Below are 21020 nucleotides of genomic sequence, written 5' to 3'. Positions count from 1 at the left end.
CTTCGTCCCGAGCTTGCGGCCTTTGTTCGTTCTCGAGTTTTTATATTGAAATCCATAGAGCGCCCGACGGCTCAAAAGCACCCTGCACCCAGCCGCCCGAGTGGCCCTGGCAGTGCAACTTCTACTCCTATCTACTTCCCCATTTGCCCTGAGCAAGTGACCAGGAGCCCAGTTCCCACAGCCGCGTGGCCTGCTAGCTAGCAGCCACCAACCAAGGGCCCCCTGCCTTCCATAGGATAACACTGGGCCTAACTCACTCTGCACCCGGCTGCCCCTATGCCGCTGAGGGTGTAACAACTGTACTTACCTGACCCTGGGAGACCCCTGAGTCTATGCCCAGAACCTTAACTCTGCCAGCCGAGTACTTAACCAAAAGCCGGTAACTCACTTTTCTTCCATAGGGTAACATTGGTTGGTTTCCCTTGAAATTTCTTCTAAGTGTGGAGTTTCTAAACTTTAAAATATTCACCTAAAAGCAACAGAGTAACGAAAACGGAAATACTCACCTGCTATTAGGAGAGATCCCAGTGCTGGATCTTGGTGCCCAGCACTGACCCTGAAAAGTAATTACAAACCATACTTACTGCTAACTCAATTTTCTTCCATAGGAAACCATTGACTGTTTTTCTGTGAAATTTCTTTAGTGTCGATTTTTGCAAACTACAAATATTCTTTAAAAATCGTACCAACGAGGAGGAGCCTAGCGCGCATCCAAGATGGTCGCGTGAGCACAGGGCTCCCCGGACCCTCGCTGCTCCTCGGAATTTATCCTGATAATATCCGGATGTGGTTTATGGAATCTGGGAGATGAAGACCGGCTGAGCACGTATCTCTTTTCAGAAATTGAATCGGACCTGGGAATCCTGAGTTATTGTTGTTAGAACTTTTGGGACCCACCCGACGGAGGTGCCCGGGGCGAAGGTGAACCGTGGAGCCGTGTCGCAATTGAACAACAGCGGCTGCAGCGCGGTGCCAGGGGCCGCTCGACCACTTTCGGTTTCACTTTCGGACCTCGGGGGGCTGGCCGGTGGAGCGCTTGAGGTGGCGGGGTGTATCCTTGGCCTCTGCACGAGGCTTTGTCTCCATCTGCCACTAGAGTGCCTATCGCCTTGGGTCCCCCCGCACCGCCATATTGTGGTCTCGGATGAGGCGCTAGTCTCCGGTGCCGGTGCCTCTGCTACTTTGATCGGCGGTCCCCTTCGGTGTCCGTGACCACATGGGGGGCAGGGGGGGCCCCGAGGGGCGTAAGACTAAGGCCTCCCTCCGTGGGGGATCGGTCCAGACCAACAACATGGACCGCTACACTCAGGGCAGAGGCTCCCCTGGAGCGGCCGGTCCCCCCCCGGACGCCACCGGTGGTGGCACGTCCGTCTCTTCGGAGCTTTCCCTACAGGATATCATGGGCGCCATTGATGGCATCAGGGAAACCATCGCCACGCAATACGAGGCCCTGGCCCGTAAAATCGACACGGTGGCAATTGATGTCACCTTAATACGGGCGGATCTCTCCAAAACAAATGAGAGGGTTCAGGCTCTCGATGCGCGGACCTCCACCCTAGGGGCGGATGTGTCGGGCCTGCAGGCCGCGCTTGGTGACATCAAGGTGGTCAACGATCAGATGGCCCGGCGGCTGGAGGACTTCGAGGGACGGGCCCGACGCAACAACATCCGTGTCATAGGCGTACCGGAGTCCTCCGACGACCGCCCGGTTGACCTCCTGGTCGAGGAGCTCATCCTCCAACAGTTGACCCCTGCTGGCTTGAGTAAGTTCTTTGCCGTGGAGCGGGCCCATCGAGTTCCGGGCGGTCGACCACGGCTTGGGGCCCCCCCGAGGCCTATCGTGGCCAAGCTGTTTTACTACAGAGACCGGGATGAGATTCTGCAGGCCTCACGTGTCCATGGCCCGGTTCGATATGAGAACTCATCCATTAACTTTTATCCGGACTTTACCCAACTTGTCCAGAAACAGCGGATGGGATTCCAGGGGGTGAAACGTCGTCTTCGTGAACTGGGCCTAAAGTACTCTATGCTCTACCCTGCAAAACTCCGAGTGGAACATGAGGATCGGACTGCCTTTTTTGACTCTCCTGTGGCCGTGAGTGACTGGCTGGACTCGCTGCCGGACAGAGGTGGCCGTCCCGGGCCCTCTGCAGGTGCCAACGGTGACGGGTCCCCTTTGGAGTGACTTTTGGTCCTTGATTTTGCCATTTTGCACTGTTCAGCTGGGTTGTACTTCTTTGGTTCATTGTGTCTTGCTAGGACCTGTGTGGGGGGCGGGCGGGGTCGGGTCCCTTTCCTCCTCCGGGGTCTTTTCGTAGAATGGGGTTAGTTGGGCGACAGGCACACTGCAAGTTGGGGGGGTTTTTTGGCCCGCAGGGGTGCAGGGTGGGGGGAGTTGGATGTTGGGGGGGGTGGGGGGGAAGGAGGGGTTGTTTTGTTGTGTGTTTTTTGTTTGCAGGGCGAGGTATTGATTTTTGTCCACCATCGGGAACTGTGCTGCTTACTGGGGGACCTTTGATTTATTGGAGGGGTTGGGGGGGGACGGGTTGAAGCTGATGTCATGGAACGTCAATGGGTTGGGGGACCGTATCAAACGGGGTGTAGTACTGCAGTACTTGCGTCGTCTGACTCCTGATGTGGTGTTTATCCAGGAGACGCATCTGGTTGGTAATGTCTGCCATGCAATGAATAGGGGGGGATACCGCCTCGTGGCTCATTCTGGTTTCACAACTGGCTCCAGGGGGGTGGGCATTCTCCTGCGATCCTCACTTCCGTTGGAGATCACCAGGGTAGTCTCAGATGACAGAGGGCGTTATGTGTGTCTGACTGGGAGGTGGGAGGGGCGTCCCCTTGCCCTGGTCTCAGTTTACGTCCCCCCGGGCCTCCAGAACTCCACCTTCGCGGACTTGGGTCGAATGCTGCTTGAACTTCCGGACAGTCTTTTGCTTATGGGCGGGGACTTTAATTCGGTGGTCTCGGGTGACCTGGATCGTCACCCACCCAGGGCCCTCCCCGCTGCCCAGGCATGGCTAGGTGGTCTGTTGGAGACCTTCGGCCTGGTGGATAGTTGGCGATTAATGCATCCGACCCAATGTCAGTACACCTTTCACTCTGGGGCACATGGGAGTCTTTCTAGGTTAGACTATTTCCTTATGCCCGCGGCGCAGACTGGTCGAATTCGAGAGGTCAGGCACCTGGCGAGGGGTATCTCCGATCATTCCCCGCTGTGGCTGCTCTTTGACACCGAGTCGCGGTCTGCAGGGCGGATCGCCCCCATTAACCCGTGGTACTTGCGAGACCCTACGACTCGCGATAGCCTGGTTAAGGCTATGGACCAATACTTCCTTGAAAACGAGGGGTCGGTGTTGTCTGCAATGTCCCTGTGGGAAGCCTTTAAAACCGTAATCCGCAGACACGCCCTCTCCCAGATAGTGGTGGCTAAGAAGCTCAAGAGTGAGGCAGTGGTGAAGCTGGAGACTGACATCTCGGGGCTGGAGTCGGCCTTAGAGGAGGGTGTCACTCCGGACGGGCTCCATGCCCTTAGCCTGAAACAGTTTGAATACAGGTCTCTTGTCACTGACGCTGCCAAAACTATGTATAGGGAGCAGCAGGGTCGATTGTATGATGCCGGGGACAAGGCGGGTAAGTTGATTGCGTGGCTGGACAAGAAGGAGAGAGTGAATCGTGTGGTCCCGGAGCTGCGTGTCTCGGATGGAGTGTGTGTGACTGAGCCTGGTGAGATTGTGGAATGTTTCGCTGACCACCTCCGGGCCGTGTACTCCCCGGTGACTGATAGGGATGAGGAAGACTCTTGCCTTCTACTGAGGGATATTGCTTTGCCCGGCCTGTCCGTCGAGAACCGTGAGCAGCTGGACGCCCCCTTGTCGGTAGATGAGATAGCAACTGCGATTCGATCCCTTCGCTCGGGCAAGGCTATGGGTCCCAACGGTCTACCTATCGAATTATATAAGTTGCGCCCGGATAAACTAGCGCCCTTCCTCCGTCGTATGTTTCAGGAGTCCCTTGAGGCAGGTTCCCTTCCTGTCGACCAGCGACTGGCCACGATAGTCGTGATCCCCAAGGAAGGTAAGCCGCGGGACCGCTGTGCCTCCTACAGGCCTATCTCACTGCTAAACGCAGAGCCTAAAATCCTGGCTAAAGTCCTCGCCAATCGTTTGTTGAGCGTCATCTGCGATCTGATTCATCCTGATCAATGCGGCTTCATCCCGCATCGCAACACCGCCCTCAACTTGCGGCGTCTTCATGGCGCCCTCGCCAGGGCGGAGTACCTCTCCGAACCGGCCGTGCTGGTTTCTCTAGACGCCACGATGGCCTTCGACACCATCGAGTGGCCGTTCCTCTGGGCTGTCTTGGCCAAATTCGGCTTTGGGGAGGGATTTCTTGGCTGGGTGAAGCTTCTCTACACGGGACCCATGGCTCAGGTGGTGGTTAATGGGCGGGTCTCTCGGCCCTTCGCGCTCGGTCGGGGTACGAGGCAGGGGTGCCCGTTGTCCCCTCTGCTCTTTGCTCTCGCCCTGGAGCCACTCGCTGCTTGGCTCCGCTGGGAGCCCTCGATCAAGGGGATTCGGTGGGCCCCGGGCTTCGAGGATCGGGTCTCGTTATATGCTGACGATATTCTCCTGTATCTTACCTCGCCGCGGCAGTCGCTTAACGTTCTCTTTGATGTTCTGACTTCCTACGGGAGAAATTCGGGTCTCACAATTAACTGGTCTAAATCCTGTGTCTATCCTATCTCCGGTGGCCCTCCTCTCTTGCCGCCTCGGCTTCCGATCCAAGTGTCTCTGGCCGGCTTTAAATACCTGGGGATATACGTCTCGTTGGACCCGGTGGCTCGCTATGAGCAAAATCTCCTGCTTCCACTGCGGCGTTTGAGGGAAGACACGGCTCGGTGGTGTAGGCTGCCCTTGTCCCCCGCTGGGTCGGGCAGCACTGTTTAAAATGATGTCCCTTCCCAGATTCCTCTATGCACTTCAGAACTCCTTCGATGTCATTCCAGTGGCCTACTTTCGGGAGGTGGAGAGCCTGCAGAGGAGACTGGTGTGGGACGGACGGGCGCGTATCGCCCTGGCCAAGCTTACTCTCCCCTGGTACGACGGGGGCATCGCGCTTCCCGACATTCGCAGGTATTATTGGGCCTCGCAGTTATCGGCCATTAACCATGCCACGTATGCGCCTGGCTTGAATCCGGCGTATGAGATGGATAAATTCTTGCTTCCCGGCGGGAATTATAACAGGGCGCTTTACTCCCGCTCGGCTGGACGGACCCTGACGGGCCCTACTAAGATTGCGGTGCGGATCTGGAAGGCGGCCAATGTAGCCATGGGCTGGAGTGAGCGACTAACATGTGCTACTCCTTTATTTGCCTCCGACCGACTGGGAAGCCTCTGGACGACGAAAGGGTTTGACCGTTGGGACACGATTGGTATTAGTAGAGTGGGAGACCTATGGAGGAAGGGCGCGGTTAAGACCTTCGCGGCGCTCCAGAGCGAATACGAACTCACGGACGGGGAGTTCTTCCGATATGCCCAGGTTCGGCACGCCCTGCTCTCCGTCTTTGGGAAGGGGACTAATATCCCTGCCTCTTCGCCCCTCGAGGACCGCATACTCTATGGTCTTGTCCCCGACAGTACTATCTCTTTAATCTATAAAAAACTTATTAATAATCGGGCTGACCTATTGGTGCGCCTTCGGGAGACGTGGACGGGGGATGGGGTGGAATTAGACGATGAGGACTGGCAGTCCGCACTGTCGTCCCCTAAGGAAGTAGCCATTCCAGCCCGTCTCCGCCTGGTCCAGTTAAAGATTCTCCACCGGGTGTATGTGACGGGTCCCCGTTTGGTCTCGATGGGATTCTCGGAAGATGGGCTCTGTAAGCGGGGATGTGGGCTTAGTGCCACCTTTCTCCATATCCTTTGGGAGTGCCGCGAGGTGGCGGAATACTGGCGTCGGGTTCATGGGGTCATGGGACAAGTCACCAGAGTTGCGCTGCTGCCGGAGGTGCGCCGCTGTGTCCTGAATGTGTGGGAGCCCAATGATTATAACGCGGCTCAGACTCGGTGGGCGGCCCTGGGGAACATGATTGCCAAGAGGGATATAGCGCAGCTTTGGGGCTCCCAGCGGCCTCCCACCGTGTCAGTATGGAAGGAGAACATGGACTGGTGTATGTTCAGGGAGAAGACTGTGTATGTGGCCCGTGGTAAACCCGGGGCATGGGGTAGAATTTGGGGGCAATGGAACGCATATCGTGGGGGTATCTGTGCTCCCCCCCTTGTGGACACCGATATTGCCTTGTCCCCCTGACCCTTGATAGTTCCTTGCAACTTGTTGTAATAATCGAATATAGATGTTCCTCTCACGTTACCCCCCCCCGATCTTTCAGTACTCCTTCCTCTTGATAGCTAATTGAAGGTCCGAAGTGGAGTCCCCCGGATGTAGCCTGACCCACGTTTTTTTGCCCTTATGCCTCGCCTTTTGTTTTTTAGTTGTTATTTATGTTAAATTTATGTCTCCTGCCTCCTTCGAACTATCCGGAGCCATTTACGGGGCTGGGCCCCAGGAGTCGCCTACTGCCTTAACTAATGTACGATCCTTTCTGAATCTAGCGGCCGGCCCGGGTGGTTGTAGGCCCATGCTTGTAACTGACTTATTGTTCAATAAAAAATCATAAAAAAAAAAAAAAAAATCATAAAAAAAAAATAAATAAATAAATCGTACCAACTGTGAAAACGTAATTACTTACCTGTTTTAGATAGATGTCCCAGTACTGAGCCTAGGAGCACAGCACTGGATTAAAAAAGTAACGAGAACATACTTTACCGGTAACTTGAATTTTCTCCCATAGGAAACCATTGACTGTTTTTCTGTGAAATTTCTTCTAAGTGTCGATTTTGCAAACGTACAAATATACGTAAAAAAACGCCTGTATAACCTAAACGCATTCTATCAACTGCTTACAGGTGATATACTAGTGCTGGATCTAGGAACCAACACTGAACCCGAAAAAGTAACCATAACCCCACTTACCTGCTAAGTGAATTTCCTTCCATGGGATAACATTGGTAATTTGATTAGAAAAGGTTTCAAAGTGTCAAGTTTAAAAAAAGCAAAATATTGCTTAAAAATCACAACAGTAACTAAAACGTATTTACTCACCTGTTTCCAAGAACTGTCCCAGGACTGAATCTAGGATCCAGTCCTGGAGTTAGAGAAGTAATCCTGAAAGTAATCAATTGCATTTAACTTAAAATTCCCATTGAGCTCAATGTATTATTGTGTTGGACATTGTGTTGCCTATTGCAACAAACTGTGACTATTGCATTCAAAAGTCAATTGCCTATTGCAAAGTATTTAACTAAAGCATCTCATTCGGAGAAAGTATATTTTGATACCTATTGTTGGTTCTAAAATAAAACAACCATACATTTTTATACAAACCATTGGCCTAGAGTTCAGTTCTTGAGTGTGTGAGACCATTTGCTGACTGAGTGTGTACAGCAAATGCTTTACACTGTCCTCTAATACTACCTTACTGCTCGACCAAGCTACTACTTTAGAGAGTAAGGTTATATCTAACTTTAGCCTCTGCAAAACCTCTGGGGACTGTGGACTCTGTATACACTACCTATTTGGGAACAGTATATACAGAGCCACTTTCCTACACTTAGTAGCAGGTATGTTTAAACTCTTCATACAATATAACTTTCAGCAATACAGTGAATACTTGATTGACAGGAACATTCAGATTACTTTTTCAATTGAGAAAACGATTTATAAACTGTTAAAAAATGCTTGTTAATACTTTTTCAATTTCATTTTGGATTACTTTAAGATTACTGGTTTAGTTTGGTATGAAACACACTCCTAACAGTTTAAACAGGACATTTGCAAGCAGGTTAACTTAGAAGCATTTTCAGATAAAACCAACCATTCAGTCCTATGTAGAAAACGAAGTGTTAAGTTTACAGGTGAGTAAAACGATTTTGGAATAGTCGTTTTGGGGAGGGGGTAGAACCAAGGTTCCCTAAGGTTAAGGTTGGCACTCAAGGGGCACCACCAGCGGCACTAGTGCAGCTGGGTGCAGGATGCCAATGGGGCACCTTGGTTAGGGACTGCTCACGGGCAGGCCACTCTGTCTCAGGAGCCACGCTCCTAGGGTTAAGGTCAGGGCAAAGGGGGTCCCAGGTTGGCACCAAGTCCACACCACCAGTGGCGGCCAAGTGCAAGGTGCTGAGGTGTTCGGAGTCCAATGTGGGCACAGAGTTGTCCTTTCATGTCAGATTCTTTTCACCGGTACTGGTTGGGGGGCTACAGGCTTCAAGGAGAAATTCAGTGGAGGTCGTCCAATGCTGGATCAGGATTGCGAGGGGGACCTCGCTGGGATGTTGAGCCACTCGAACTTGAGTCATGGGTGTCAGGTGCAGAGTGGTGAGAACTCACAGATCCAGCTGGATCTGTGGTACTGGCTTGGGTTGGTATTGGACAAATCCGGTGTCAACAGGAGATAGGAGTTCCTCCCTTCCTTGCTAGGTTTTCCCGCCAGTTCTTGTGCCCAAAATGGGGGCCAGAACCAGTGGGAGCCAGTTGCTGATAGCAGCAAAAGGTTGGGGGTAGCTAACAAAGGCAGCCGGCCTTTGAAGCTCCCTCTTCGAGGCCCCTGCCCATCCTGGGGGAGGAGGTATGACAACTCTGCCCAGGATGTGTCCTTTTTCCTGCACCCAGAGAGCGGAGGGCTCTCTATCCAGGGGCCCAGAAACCTGTCTGGTGGTTGCAGATGGCCTGGAGCCAGTCAGTAACCACACCCGAGTTGGTTGTTTTTCAGGGGGCATCTCCAAAATGCCCGCTGTATGCATTTTTCAATAAATCCAACACTGGCATCAGTGTGGGTTTAATGTGCTGGGAAGTTTGATACCAAACTGTCCAGACTTCAATAAAGCCATCATGGAGCTGTGGAGTTTGTGTTGACGAACCCCCAGCTCATGTATTCAAAATGGCTCCAACGCACTTACGTCTTTGAATGGCACAGGTACTGTAGGGGCATATTGTCATGCGGCTATCCCCTCATGTGGCATGGTACACCCTGCATTTAGGGATGTAAGGCTTGCTAGAGGGATGACTAACCGATGCCATAGGCAGTGCTGGTGGGCATGGCACACAGGGGTGTGTGCCATGTTGACTCTTTAGTTTGGTTTGCACATTTAAACATCCAGTGTGCAATGACAGGGTGGGGGTGCTAAGGTGAGGGGTCTCTGAGGGTGGTATTAAACATGCTGTAGTCCTCAGAGGCCCTCTCAGTTTACAAGGCCCTTGGGATTTGCATGTTGCCCAGAGGTGTGCCAATTGTGGGTACAAAGGTACAGTTTTGGCAAAGAGCACAGGTGCTGGGGCCTGGTTAGCAGGATCCCAGCACACACTCAGTGAAGTTTAGGGGGTAACCATGCAAAAAGGGGCACTTTCCTACAGCCACCTCCCCTGATGATTGAAAGCACGCAGAGATCAACCCCCTTTTGAAAAAACCCTCTGCCGACCCAACAGACCTCAAAAACTACAGACCCATCTCTCTGCTCCCCTTACCAGACAGTCATCGAGAAAGCAATCAATACCCAACTCCCAGAGTTCATCGAAATGACGCACATCCTGGATCTCTCCCAATCAGGTGTTAGAAGCACCCACAGCATCGAGACCACTTTCCTCGCTGCTAGAGACAACTTTCGCATACTCTTCCACTGAGGCAAAACTGCTGTCCTCATCCTCCTGGACTTCTGAGCAGCCTTCAACACCATCTCCCACCACACCCTCTGCCCAAGACTCCACGACGCCGGCATTCGCGACAAAGCCATAGAATGGATTAGCTCCTTCTTCACCGGCTGAACACAGAGTCAGACTTCCACCGTTCAACTCCGAACCCACAGAGATCAGCTGTGAAGTGCCTCAGGGCGCCTCCTTGAGACCCACCATATTCAACATCTACATGGCCTGCTTGCAGACGTCAGAAGCCACACACTCAACATTGTCTCCTATGCCAACACCACCCAGCTGATTCTCTCCCTCACTGACAAACCCACCGCCGCAAAGAACAACTTCCACACCTGGATGAAGGACAACTGTCTCAAGTTTAAGTCAGACAAGACCAAATTCCTCATCCTGGACTCCTCCCCTCCGCCTGAGATGACTCCTGGTGTACTATAGCGCTCGGAAGGTGCCCCCACCCCCACTCACTGACCACGCATGAAACCACAGCAACATCCTGAAATCCTCACTCTCAATTAACTGCTAAATTAGCCCAGTTTCGTCGTCCTGCTTCCACACGCTCTGCCTGCTTCGTAAGATCTTACAATGGGTCCCCACCGAGTCAGGCAAAACAGTCACCCATGCGACCGCCAGGGGTAGACTTGACTACGGCAAAGTACTCTGCTCCGACACCACCCAGAAACTCACAAAGAAACTGCAGAAAATCCAGAACGTCTCCGCCAGACTCATCCTGAACATCCCATGCCGCAGCCACATCATCAGATACCTGGGAGACCTTTACTGTCAACCTATCAACAAAAGAATTACCTTCAAGCTACTCGCGCACGTCTACAAAGCCCTCCACAACGACGGACCTGCATACCTCAACCACCACCTCTTCTTCTACACCACCACCAGACATCTTTGCTCCGCCCAAATGGCCATGGCCACCATCCCAAGGATCCGCAAGACCGCTGCTGGAGGCAGATCCTTCTCCAACCTTGCTGCGAACACCTGGAACTCCCTGCCTCTGCACTTTAGGCAATCACCATTTCTGCCACAATTCAGGAAGCATCTCAAGACCTGGCTCTTAAACTGAACTGCAGATCCCCACCTCCACTTCACTCAGCCCCTTGAGACCCTCACAGGTGAGTAGTCACGCTCTAGAAGAATCCTGACTGATTAATTTATCAAGAAGGGGCCTGGCATTCCATCCTAGCTCCCAATGCTGGAAAAGCAAGGGGAAGTGCCAACACAATGGTGATGGGTTCACCCCACTCCCTGTGCCTGGGTGAAGGGGGGTGGCCACTGCGAGGGAAACCTTTTGTCTGCATTGAGCGGGCAGGGGAGAAGCTGCTGGCTCCTGTGACAGCAGAGGGTGACACTGGCCATGTGGGGATCCAAGAGGGACTGCCAGGGGTAGGCTCCCCGTGCTGCCTCTAAAGTAGAGGCAAGTCATGGTGCCCTATTGGAACCGGGAATCCCCAATGAGCAAAAATAAAAATTAAAAAAGAAGCGGAAAACCATTTTTAGGCCTGCAGGCCCCCGTGCACAGCAGGAAACACGCTGTTAAAATAGTTACTGCTTCCAAAGAAGGAGCATGCCATAGTGCCCTGTGGGGCTTAATTTGCATATTTTCTTCTCCTTGTGGTGGCCCCAGGATGGCAGCGTAGCACCTCCATTAAATTTAAGGAGTGTTGTGGGCAGCTGTAGGAGTTACAGCAGTCCGCAGAATTAATCTTTAAAAAGTTACTCAATATCTGCACAGTCAATGAAATTATGATGCCTGGTAACCCCCCTCCCCCAGCTTTCCAACCTAACATTAACGATTCCCAAGGCTGAAGATTTACTGAACCATCTAGAAGTTGGTTCTATGGCTACTTGCTTTGTGGCTTAAAGGTGTATAAATAAAAAGACAGACATATATTTTTTTTAAATTAGTGGTACGTAAAGTACAGCCCTCAGACCTTTCCTTGCGGCCCGCAAAACTTCCTTTGGGAACCTGGTTAACAGCAGATAAAGTTGAACAAGATGCTTTTTTTCCTACTGCTGTTAACCAAGCAACATTGTTTTGTGATTCTGGTCTGTATTTATAAGTATTTGACCTTGTTTTATGAGCAGGGATATAGAAACAAAGCCCAAAGTCGGAAAACAAACAGTCTTTTTACAAGGGTAAATTTGCTTGTGCTCTTGTGGGAATAGGCTTTGTTTCTACATCTAGTTCAGCTTAAATTTTCAACAAAGCAACTCTGGTCATAGGTGATACCTTAGCCGGGCTGAGGAAACTGCAACGAAGAACTATGGGAGCTAGAACAGGTGTATAACAGGGAAGGGTTAGTGAGTGCAAGGAGGAAGGGGTCAGCAGGTAGCTGAAAAGAGCAAAATGTTCAGTAAATATAGCATTTTTAGGAAAGGACAGTTTGATCACTACAAACTTCAGTGTGAATGGAGGATCAGTACCTGTATCTCTGTTGATGCACTGGGGAAAAGCAATGAGTATTTATAATGGTATTGGCCAGATCCTATGACCGTAAGCTTTGTAAGTATGTCAATATATTACACACAACTTTAAAAAGTGTATGGGTTACACACAGTCTATTTATTTAAATAGCGCAACATTCATCCGAAAGGATATCACGGTGCTGGAGAAGCGAGATCCAATGGTAGGTGGGATAAGGATTGCTGCCCTATAGCCCGCATTTAGGCTTTAGGGAACAGATGAGTTTTCAGCTTCTCTCTGAATGCCATATAGTCATCAGTGAGATGTAGATCTAGCGTTAGTTCATTCCATTGTGTTGCAGACAGATGGGGAAAGGGGCGGCCTCCAGCCCTTGCTCTCTTGATATGTTTTGTCTTGCCAGCGCCTGATAGCATGACCTCAGACACCCTGTAGGGGCATACAATTGGACTTTGTCTTGAAGTCTGGGACCGCATTGATGTAGGGCCTTATGTGCATGGCTCAGAAGCTTGAATCTGGCTCTTTGACGTATGGGTAGCCAATGGAGCGGTCTCATGCATTCAGACGCTGAACTATATCTATTTTTATTGCACACCAGTTTGGCGGCTGCCTTCTGTATCACCTGCAGGCGTGTGATGAGATGGTCCGCTATGCCCAAGAAAAGCGCGTTACCGTAATCCAGCTTGCTAATGAGTAGGCCTTTGTGATTTTTCTTTTATTCCATAGGAATCCAAGGAAAAAGTATTTTTAGGAGCTTTAGGGTGGCGAAGCTTCTTCTGCATAAAGCCCGTACATGGTCCTGCAAGGTCAGTGTGTTATCAATAAGAATACACAGACTTTTTGTGACCTGCTTGGGTGCAGGGGCGGCTCCCAAGGATTGGGGCCACAAAGATGCATCCAAGGTTAAGTGGGCTCCTCCAAAGAGCAGGAACGCTAATTTATTGGCGTTCAACTTCAGGCAATGCTCTGAGAGGCAGTTCAACTTGATCCTGGTGTCCTCATGCCTTTTTTCAAGGGCATTTATCAATTGTGTATCATCCGCATAGGAGCAGATACTAAATCCCCATTTCTCATTGATTTTAGCCAAAGACGATACATATGCGTTTAAGAGTGTGGGGCTCAGGGAGGCTCCCTTCGGGACACCATAGCTGATAGATTTTGGGCTTGAGGAAAACATGCCCATTTGTACAGTGTGTGGTCTAATGCTCAAAAAGGAGGTGAACCATTGAAGGGCTTTGGCATGCATATTTTATTTGTAAAGGGTTTTTTAGCAGCAGTCCATGTGAGACAGTGTCAAACGCCGCTGACAGGTCCAGTAGGATCAGGGCTGCAGCTTTCCCCCGATCGATTAAAGATTTTATATTTGACTAGGATAGCTAGTGTTATTGTTAGTGGCTCTGAAGTCGGTTTGAGAAGGGTCTAGCAATTCATTGGTTTCAAGATAGTTTAATAATTGTTTATTAACCAGCGTCTCCATAAGTTGGGAGATTGGTCGATAATTGGCTGAACTGCGACATCCGTGCCTGCCTTTTTCAGCAAATAGGTCATAATAGCCTTCTTCCAAGTTTCTAGGAAAACTGAGGTGTCCAAAGATTGATTGAATAGTTGGGTTACATATGGGCATAATGCCGGTATAATCCGAGAGAAAATGAAATGCGGGCATGGGTCACGTGGGGACCCCGATTTGACTTCCCCCATTGCCTTTGCAACCTGTTCCTCTGTAAAAGGGGGAAAGCTTCCCAGTCGAACTAGTGCATCAGGGTGGGGATATATGTAAACCCAGTCGAACATGTCTGTCGGGGGTTTAATATTGAATGAAGAATATATCTCGCTGATTTGGTCAGAGAAGAATTTGCTAATCTTCTCACAGCATTCTTCTGAAGGAGACATGTTTTGGGGCATACTTGCTGGTTTGCAGAGTTCTTTTACTATTTTATAAAATTGTCGTCCAGCCAGGTATCAGTAATAAAAACTAAGTCCGGGTTTATTTCCTTTATAGTGTCCCAGTTCTCTAGGGAGTGCTTAGGTACAGATCTGGCATTGAAGTAAATGCAGTTCAGTTTGGGCTGGTTGTAATGCAACTTAAAAAGCGCAATCTCCTACCCTGAGGCGTCTTAGCGCTATCGAAATCGGATTAGGCTGATACAGTGACTAAGTTTGAGTATGGCAGATGCGCAAAAATAACTTTGACTCCTCAGTGAAAAGCCAGGTCTTTAAGGAGTGTAAGGAGAGAGCAGTTTTTAATGTTAATGGGAGATTGATCCAAAGTATGGCCCTAAAAAAGCTCTTTCCACCCCAGGTGACTTTTCTAAATAGGGGGACAATCAGGTTCATTGCGAAGCCCGATCAGAGTGTCCTTGCTGGGACGTACCATTTCAATTTCTGTTTTTAAATGGTCTGGCCCAAGTCCATGCAAAGATTTATAGGCCAAACAGAGAGCTTTGAAACTGCATAATCGTTTGACTGGCAACCAGTGTAATTTCCTAATTGCTCCTCTGCCTGACTAATACTTTGGAATTTTGCAAAGGAAACGAGCTGCAGTGTTTTGCAATACCTGAAGCCTCTTGACGAGTCCCATTGCAAGCGTGAGGTACATTCTGTTGCAGTAATCAATCCTCGTAAGGATGCTATTGTTACTGTTTTACGTAGTTCGGGGGGCAGACATTTTTCTATTTTCTTTATTACCTTAGGGAGAAGGCGGCGACCGAGGGTATTTTGTTAACTTGGTCCCTAAACTTTAATTCCTTGTCTACCACGATTCCTAAGTTTCTAACTTTGTTTGAGGGTTCGGGTAAAGAGTCCATCTCAGGTGGCCACCAGTCCGATGTCCAGAAGGAGGGGTTGTTATCGAAATTGATAACCTCTGTTTTATTAGCATTCAACTTGAGACAGTTACAGTCCATCCAGTTGTCAGTTTCTCTATGTGACCAATCCGATTGTGTTTGGCTGCACCATTTGCAGCTGAGACAGGAAAAGGGGCCCCCATATTCCCTGGGTTGGCTTTCATACAGGGTACTTTCCTACCTAGTACATACTTAGATAGTGCAAGGAGTATGAGATCGGTTGCAGCAATATGTGCAAAAAATGTGTATTAGAGAGAATTGTATTTCTACTAATCTTTTGAAAACGTGTGTTTTTCTTCTGTCCGATAAACCTCCACCGACCCCCATCTACCTCGGCATGCACCAGCATAGATGTGGCCCTCAGGTACTCCCCAGATTTTACTTTTTGGCGCAAGAAAATGTTTGTAAGTACCAATGTTTTAAAAGCTTTATTAACAATTTATTGCTGAAAATGTTTTCGGCTAAACATTGAGGAATGCTTTATTGGTATTAATGATTGCAATGAAATATGGTTACGATTATGGCTATATGATTATGGGTTTTTAACAAGTGGATTATTTGTATTTGTATGTGGTGAGCCTTTGGCAAACCCAATAGGCTTGCCTTTTATGTTGTCGAAGTGACCTCTGACAAAGCCAATGGGCCTATTTTAAGCGTTACCCCCCCTTTATTGTGATTTTCTTTCTGGTATAGGTGGGGGGTGTACTGGGATTTGGGGAATCATGACCCTTTTGGGGTCAAATGTGATTTCAGAGTGCCACCAAGGAATTTCTATTTGCCTTATGTGGATATTTGCAAATGAATGCTTCGTATTTAGTATTGCGTTTGTAATAAATGTACTCTTCTAAAGAAAGAGGAGTGACTGGACAATCATTTATTCGTACCAGCAAATGGTACTTACTAGCCCATTCCACCTCCCGAGTATGACTTGGACTGCTCTGCTTCACTACCCTGAGCGAGTTAAAGGCTACAATAGGGTGCTTGGTTCCCAGTAAGGGAATACTGTTGACCCATTACTTGCCAAGTTTCTTACACATGGCCTCCTTTAAGGCTTCAGTCTGCTGCAGTGTCGCACTTGGTTCCGGAAACTTTGAGCCTTTTCTTTAGATACAGAGTTTCACGATGGGGTCGCCTTCTATGTTTGCACTTGGAGATGGATTTACCAGGGAAATTCAAGTGTGAATCTGAATGCTTTTAAGAGTGGGACAGCATCTGTATCTCCGACTTGGAGCGTGACTTATGTGAAGGCCGCAATGACTTCTTGTTTTTAGCAATGTACAGCTGCGCCTCCTGGTCCCGGATCGCCTCTGGGTGCATGAGAGGTCATTTATGGTACAACTTCAATCTGTAGGGCGAGCCCAGACACCAATAAATATCCTCATCTTGGTCTGTAACGGACATCTAGCAAGATTTCAAACATGTTGTGTGTGTGGGGGGAAGGGGGGGGGGGACGACGGGGGGAAGGGGGGCTGGGGGGGGGTCCGCGTCTAAAGGCATAGAAAGGAAGGCTCTGATGTCAGCACACCGGGGTGGTGTGCTTATATGTGGCTCTGCTGACACTTCTGTGGTGGAGCGGAGCGATTCGGCGAAACCGGAGGGCAACAGCATTGATGAAGACAAGTTTTATATGATCTTGTCCAGCACCTGGGGAGTATTCTAAGGGGAGGTTACAAGTATCCTTCAGAAAATACAAAATGAGTACCAAGCCTACCTCTGTTTATAAGCTAACCTGTGGCCTACTATGGACCTAACTGTGTCTGATATATCTTTATTTAATGGCAATTCTCAATATGCGGTGTTGCCATAGGATGAGTAATTCCATTACAACATCTGAGAGAAGCGCAGCAAACATACCTAGATTTTCCCTGTTATGCGTATCAGGAGATGCTATCATTGAAGAAGCATTTCCTACAAGAAACACGAGCGTAATTGAACTAAAACTTAATTTTGTTTTACAAAACCTCAGACTCCACAACAAATGCTGGAAGAGGAGCCAAACGATTTCCTAGAGCCACAGAAATAACAGCTTAATCAGCTACTAAAGTTCTCATACAAATGTTTCCTTTTTTTCTCTTTAAGAGCCCCTAAGAGCTTTTGAAATAGACAGATCTTAACGAGGTCCACTCCAAAGTAAAAACAAGCATTGGCAATGGGTCTCACCTGCACGACCTATTGGCTTTGTCCATGTTTTTAGCCAGGCGGCAGTGCAACATGGTTGAAAGTTGTTTTTATCAAGTACTATGACGCGGTCATCAGGCAGTCACAGAAATATCCTTGCGAGCATATGAGCACAACATAAGCAGCAAGCTTTGTCCACCTTGGTAGATGAATTTCATAGCTAGTTTTACCCTCCTCCTGCTTCAGTGAGGGCAGAGAAGACATGGAAGATAACGGCCTAAAGGTTCTATTATCCAATGAGGCATTGGCATAGCAAGGGTGACATGCATTGCAGGGAAACATCAGCCTGTTGGGTAGTAAATGACAGCTATACCTGGCTAGCAGCGGGCACTTGCATCTCAGGCCTCGGCGCCACTTCATCTGCTGGATTCTGGATGGTTGTACCCTGGAAATATCCAATCCAATAATGCATAGAAAGGTTTAATTTTGATGAAAACCTCCAGCGTCGGTGATTAAATACTCCTTAGCTCACCAGCTGGCAATCGCTTGTCTTATTGATGCATGAGCGTGTTCAGCACTGTTTCTTGTAGTATTCTGTAATGGCATGGACTCTGGACATCTACCTAGAATGTAAGCCTATGCTTACTCAAATGTTTTGTTGACTTGTTGCATCGTGGTGGCACGCAATGCACATATTGGCCTACTTTTGACAATTTCTGCATCTGTATTTACCCTATAATTTTCCCTATATCTCGTGCTGAAAATTGTTCGCTTCTGGGCTTCTTTCAAAACATGTATTCTTACCTCAGGCTTTGAGCATGGATGAACGTAAGGAGTACAAAAAAAATAAAAAAAATTAAACCCAGTATTTGTAAAGCGCGAACAGCTACCAGAAGGCATCCTGGCGCTGGGGGCCATCGGGAAGAATAAGCGAGCTAGTGCCCTTAGTCACATGGTGCTGGGATGACCTGCCGCCAGTGCCGGGGATCAAACCGTGAGCCCCTGAGTTCCAGCGTCAGTCGCCCTGGCACCACACCTCTTTCCTTATTTTGATGGCAAACGGAGTAGGAGCACCAGGTATTAACATCTTGATCTGTGTTGAAGGAAAATACTCTGATTTCTGCACAATGGCCAAACTGTAGGTTGGGACACAAGTGGAACAGAGTTCTATTCCCAGCTGCCCTACTTGATCAAATAGTGTGATTCCGCCAAATTACATCTACGATCCAAGCAACGAAAAGTTAAGTCGAGAGAATGGTAGTCTCCTGTGGTTTCTTTCGTGTGTCTGACTTGCATTGGTTTAATTCGCTTACAGACAGACGTATTTTATTTGTGGTCAATGGACATCATCCTATGGATGGACGTTCCTGAGAAGAAACAAAGCACTGGCAAAGTCAACAGGCCTCACCTATATGAGCAAAAGGCCTTGTCAAAGTTTTTAGCCATTTGGCACAGCAGCACGGCTGAAAGTTTATAAAAGAAAACAAAAAAAACACAAATGCTATGACTTTATAATGCTTTTGATTGCTGGCAGAAGGCATCACAGAGGGTAAAAAAAAGAAAACTTTCAACCATTTTGCACAGCAGCCACGCAGCTGTGCAACATGGCAAAAAAGCCAATACATCGCATAGGCACGGCTTATTGGCTTTGCATGCAACCTATTGGCTTTGCCAACACTTGTTTCAAACTGTGGACACTCAAAAAAGCTTGACGTCTTTGTTGAAATGTAGGCCTTGAGCAACGGTATGGAGTGTGATGGGAGGGGGCAACAACAGGACAATGTGTGAGTGGGGAGCAAAAAACAGAGCAATGGGAGGCTGGGAGGGAGCATAAACACAGGAGTGGGAGGGAGCAAGCAAAATCACAGGACGGGAGGGGCAAGGCAAGCAACAAAGCGAGAAGGCAAGCAACAAAACGGAAGAGGGATGGGTTAGATAAGGCAAGCAACAACGCTGGAGGGGCTGGTGGAAGCAACAACAAGGGGCTGGGAAGGGGAGACAGCCTGGAAATACATGCCCCTTTATGGAGTGTAGCAACTAAAAGGAAAAAGTTGGTCTGAAAGTAGGAGCAGTGTAAGGACACCAGGCCAGGATGAAGTACTTACCCAGTGCTCATGGGGAGGGACAAAAACACAAGTGAATCCGGCATGCACTGACCAAAGAGAAGACTCTCAGACAGGACCTAATGACTGTCAGTCAGGGAAGATGCCAAGCCTATCAAGGGTGTAAAAGGAGCTGAGAGAGATAGGTTTAGAAAGTGAAGAATTTAGCATGCTCACTGCTTCTGTCAAAGAATGGCAATGATGCAGAACCCCTGCATCAAATAATTTCAGAGTGATGGAGTCTGTATCCATGTCCACCTTCTATACCTTCAACATACTATAATACTACAACTGAAGTGCTGTGGTTGAGGATCTGTTATGCGCTCACTCCTGAAAGGAGGGGGAATGACCTGGGCTACAAACAGGAAAAGGAATTTCACCTTCAATGTGATTTTTACAGATCATTCATAAATCAGTCTGACAAAAGTAAAGGCTTGAATGCATCAGGAATATTGATAACTAAACTGACAGTATGATATGGATGCAGTTCTTCCTCTCATTGAGACACTGGGAAGTAGAGGAATATTTTGTAGCAGAGGTAGCAATTAATGCCAACAACAGGGTAGAACAACCTTTATTTACCACACTATGATACCTGTTGCAATCCCCCGGTCTGGGAACTTTGAATTTTTTTAGAAAAGGAGGAGGACCATGATTACAATATTGCACATGGCAAGGAGTCTGTCAGAGTAAATAGGACTGTGGGTCCAACTTTGCTGAAGGGCCAACAATTGAGGTGAAGTTGATCTTCCCTCTCTCTGAAGTGCCAAAACAGCTGTTAAGATGGAAATGAGGAACAGCCAGGAACACTGAATTCTACATGTGAATCAGAAGGTTTGCAGACACAAGGAAATGGGGTAAACAAGTTTTTAATGCAATGTCTGGTACCGTGAAAAGTACCAATGTACTGGCTTTTCTGTGTGCACCTTTAAACCAACCATCCACCTCAGTCTAGGCAACCCAATCTTGCATGTATACTAAAAGTGGAAGAATTGCATCTTGACTTAAAGTCAGACATATACAGACGGCACCATTGTAGAACAAAACCCAGTCTATGCAGGCAGAGGGTATGTCCATTCTATACAGCTGGGTGGCAAATGCATGAAATAGCTCTATAGCAATCTTTGTGACTCCTATGCCCTGTATGAAGCACCAACGATGTCACTTAATGTCATGTGAAGTCATTAATACATATGTCAAAAACAATGAGAGCAAGGGAAGGGGTGCGTACGTATCCCCTGTGTAATATATGTTAAACAATGATGGACGAACCCAATTTATTTGTGGCACAATCACTAGTAGGCAGTGTTTGCCACACATAAATTGGGTTCGTCCATCATTGTTTAACAGTCATTAATACATATACATACAAAGATATATACACACACAGGCATACATATTGCTTAATAACCTAACATAATAAACCAACCTGAGCATGAAACAATGCTAATCCTTTAGCGGTATGCATAGGAATCAGGACCTTCATGAGAAACTGCTTGTGTTCCGCTTTCAATGGCAACGCAAAACCATTAATAATACTGAAAAATAAAACAAACGGGTTGAAGTCACATTACTGCTGTTCAATAGAATGGCTGCACTGTAGACAGAAGTTTAAAATGAAAGACATTTGCTTTTATATAATGGCCTTTTCCAATACCTAAAATACTGTCCGGAAACTAGTTTGATACCTTCCACAAAAGCTGTTTTATGCTTATAAATTGCACTACTTGAAAGCCCCTCATCTACTTTTAC

The 21020-nt window shown here is 48.4% G+C and overlaps 1 protein-coding gene across 1 annotated transcript in view; it reads right to left on the bottom strand.

Annotated features, from left to right (window-relative positions):
• PPP2R5A (protein phosphatase 2 regulatory subunit B'alpha) overlaps nucleotides 1-21020 on the bottom strand; it is a 730770-nt gene that overhangs the window by 320501 nt on the left and 389249 nt on the right. The window contains exon 7 of the mRNA XM_085612862.1: nucleotides 20698-20806. Within this exon, the coding sequence (XP_085468988.1) occupies nucleotides 20698-20806 (109 nt within the window). The remainder of the gene's footprint in view (nucleotides 1-20697; nucleotides 20807-21020) is intronic.

This window comes from Triturus cristatus, chromosome 6 (assembly GCF_964204655.1).
Source record: "Triturus cristatus chromosome 6, aTriCri1.1, whole genome shotgun sequence".
Classification (NCBI taxonomy): Eukaryota; Metazoa; Chordata; class Amphibia; order Caudata; family Salamandridae; genus Triturus; species Triturus cristatus.
The sequence above is the reverse complement of the archived record's forward strand: the minus strand, read 5'-3'. Positions and strand labels throughout refer to the sequence as shown.